At 43.7% G+C, this 3655-nt stretch overlaps 1 protein-coding gene across 1 annotated transcript; it reads right to left on the bottom strand.

Moving 5' to 3' along the window:
• Window positions 1-271: 271 nt before the first annotated feature.
• Window positions 272-887, bottom strand: mafgb (v-maf avian musculoaponeurotic fibrosarcoma oncogene homolog Gb; the record flags this gene model as incomplete). The annotated part of the gene is made up of 2 exons (XM_083906287.1): window positions 272-763; window positions 852-887. The coding sequence occupies 2 exons, from the start codon at window positions 885-887 to the stop codon at window positions 272-274; spliced, it is 528 nt and encodes a 175-aa protein (XP_083762413.1).
• Window positions 888-3655: the final 2768 nt, after the last annotated feature.

Genomic DNA, 3655 nt, shown 5'->3' with positions numbered 1-3655 from the left:
GCGCGTCTTTGCTGTGCTAAATGATGAGCGCACTGACCGAGGGCCTCGCATCTTTAACTCTCCTCCTCCGCTGCCATCCTTTCCTTCATCCGCACCGATGTGAGACGTGTGACAGGAAGACGCTGAGGCTGAGTGATGGAGATTGCCCAGCTGTTTGGAGTCAATGCAGGTGGAGAAGAGGCGGTGGTGAGGAGGAGGGGGGAGCAGAGAAGAAGAATGACTCTGACGCAGCTGAACTCTATCCCGATAAACCCATCCGTCTTCCCCTCCCTCAAGACCGCGCATCCGTTTTTGACTTCACTATTGTGATCACACTTGTCGCCGTTGCCACTTTCCCGGGTATGAGCGGACCAATGACTGACGACGCCACGCCTCCTCCTCCTCCTCCTCCGCCGCCTCCGGCTCTGACTCCGACCCCGACAGTGGGGCTCCGCGCCACAGTCCTCGCGAAGGTCTGCAATGCCTCGTACTTTGACCTCAGCGCGTCCAGCTCAACGCGCATCGAAGCGTTCTCGTTGGCCAGTTTGTCCACCTCCTGCTGCAGCTGGGTCTTCTGCTTCTCCAGCTCCTCCTTCTGGGTGACCCGCTTCACCCGGCAGCTGGCGGCGTAGCCCCTGTTCTTCAGGGTGCGCCGTCGCTGTTTCAGCTGTATTATCTCCTCTTTGGTGAGGCCCCGCAGGTGCTGGTTGAGCTCCCGCACCGACATGGTCACCAGCTCGTCGTCTGTGAGGCTGGTGCCATTCTCCCCCGGCTCACGCTTCACCTACAGGACACGGCGGGGAAGGAGCAACGTGAGGGACCGACGAAGGCAACATGCAAGGGAACTTGGTTTGAAATGTGCGCCGTCTCACCTTCAAGGCTTTATTTCCTTTGTTAGTCGTCGTCATGCCACAAGAGCCTTGCTCTTCTGAACAGACCTGCAGACAAACAGGAAGAGTACGCACACGCCATAAGTGTCGCTGCATCAAAAATAAATAAAAGCATGAATACACACCCAGCTGTGAGTGCAGACATTACCAAAATCTGTGTTACGACTAACAGTGACTCACAAACATTTCTTAGAATTTCCCTGACTTCCTGTTTCCTGGTGGTTGCACTGAAAGTGCCCACAACCTTTGTGCGTTTGAACTGTTATTATTGGCTGGCTGCAGGCCAATCGCAGCGAAACGAGCGTCAGAGATGAGGAAGTGGTCAAATCTGCGGGAAGAAATCCAGGGGAAAACCAACAGTTAGAGCCCTTTCACACACACGCACACATAACGCTGCTGTCCTTGTTAGGACTCTATAGGGCTATAAAAAATGTTCAGGCTTATCAGAGATTGCGAGAACACTGGCTTCACTGATAACTGCCAGTTTAATCGCAATTTTCATGTTTCATTTGCAGCTCCACACAAACTCTGTTTATATTTTGGATTGCTATTCTGGTCTGTTGCCCCGCCCACCCTCTACCACCCAGTTATGCAGCTCATGCACTCCAGCACATGTGAGTTATTCAAGTACAGTAAGAAGCTACGGTTTGGAAATGCTGATCGGAGCCAAACATAGAAAAGCTTCACCACAATAAAAAAAAAAATTTATATATATATATATATATATATATCTTCTTTTTTTTTTACATATGTACATGTATACACATATTTACATACATATAAATATACATACATATTTGTATACATATATAAAGTCATATATACATACATATTTATATGTATATATATTTATATAAATATTTGAATGTATATGCATATATATACATACATGCATACATATATATATATACATACATATATATATATACATACATACATATATACATACATACATATATACAAATGCATACACATACATACATATATATATATGTATATATAGTTACACTTTAGATTAGGGAACACATATTCACCATTAAATATTAAGCACGTATTAACACCTTATGTAGGAAAAATCTTAATTCATGTCGTAATAGAGGTAGAATAAGGTTATGTGGATTGAGGTCTTAATAGGTGTTTAATATTTACTAATAAAGGGCTAGTACGCTACTTATATATGTTAGTAAGTACCTAGTTAATGGTGAATATGTGTTTCCTAATGTAAAGTGTAACCTTACTAGAAACAGGTGCCAACAGTGACTGCAGCCAAGCTGGAAGACAGATACCGTCGCCGACGACAAGCGATGAAAATTTAATGCCCAACAAACGACACGCACCAGATACAGTGATGTTTGCGCGTTTGCAGCGTCGCACTAACAAGAGACAAAAGGAACGAGACACAACAACAACAACAACAACAGTGTGAATCAGTAAAGTCAACAAAGAGGCAGCGTGGAATGGAAGTGCAGAAGATGAGATCAGTCCTTAGAGCAAACGGCTCCACAAGATCTCAATGACGGGCTTTGTGCCGCGCGTTGGTTCGTCTGTCTCTCAGACCTGAGTGTGTGTGTGTGTGATGAAGGGCAGCTATTGTTACTGCTGCTGCTGTCATGATGACTCAGCAGATTCCTAAATCCCCCCCCCCCCCACAACTCCTATCCTACTGCACTACCTTCTGCCACACATACACATTTCTGCCCCCCCCCCCAAAAAAAAATAAAGTCTGAAAGGTCATGGAGGTGAACGGACGATGACTGATTGTAGTCGTCCTCAAAACAAGACACCTGCGATCACACCTGATTCTGCTGACTCAGCCTTTTCTCTACATTTATACTCCCTACATAATACATAATACATGCTTAATGATTACTAATAAAGAGCAAGTATGCTAGTAAGCACCCAGTTAATGGTGAATATGTGTTCCCTAATCTAAAGCGTTACCACTCTTTCATTCAACGGCATATATGCAGATGAAGGGGGCATCATCGCACAACAGATGGATCAAAGGTATGATGTGAGGGTGGCTGTGTGCGATGGGGGTGGAGAAAACAGGGGGACCAATGAATTTTTTTTTTTTTTCCTTGCTAGGCACTGGTTTATTTCCCCAGTGCCACCTCACACTCTTTCTCACACACGCACATTTACACACACACACACACACACACACACACACACCACCCCCATCTGCATACAAACAAGAAAGCGCGCTGGCGAAAGCACACGCATGCATCCCTCTGCCGCTCTCTGCCAGTGGGGCATGATAAAACACACAAAACGCACAAAAACAAGGGAACAAAATGTGCAGGTGCAGTCAAGTTTTAAGTGCTTAACGGCTGCGCGGTACACGTAGAAACAGCGAAACAGGAACAGTCATTGCACATTGCGGGGGGGGCAGAAATATACTTTCTAATACAGTATATTTGTGCAGATATTACACCTTCTTTGCCATTCATTTTTTGGTGTCTGCAAATGTTTCACGAGATGTGACAGACTTGGCTATATGTATATGTATGTGTATATATATACACATACATATACACACATATATGTACACATATACATCCGTATACATATATGTATTGTAAACATGTATATACATATTCATGTATACATATACATATATACACATACATGTGTACTTAAACATACATATATATATATATATATATATACGTACACATATATACATTTACATACATATGTACACACACACATATATATATACACATACAGTATATAGTAACATTTTAGATTAGGTAACAGATATTCACCATTAACTAGGTGCT

Source organism: Microchirus variegatus, assembly GCF_963457635.1.
Source record: "Microchirus variegatus genome assembly, chromosome: 19".
Taxonomy (NCBI): domain Eukaryota; kingdom Metazoa; phylum Chordata; class Actinopteri; order Pleuronectiformes; family Soleidae; genus Microchirus; species Microchirus variegatus.
The sequence above is the reverse complement of the archived record's forward strand: the minus strand, read 5'-3'. Positions and strand labels throughout refer to the sequence as shown.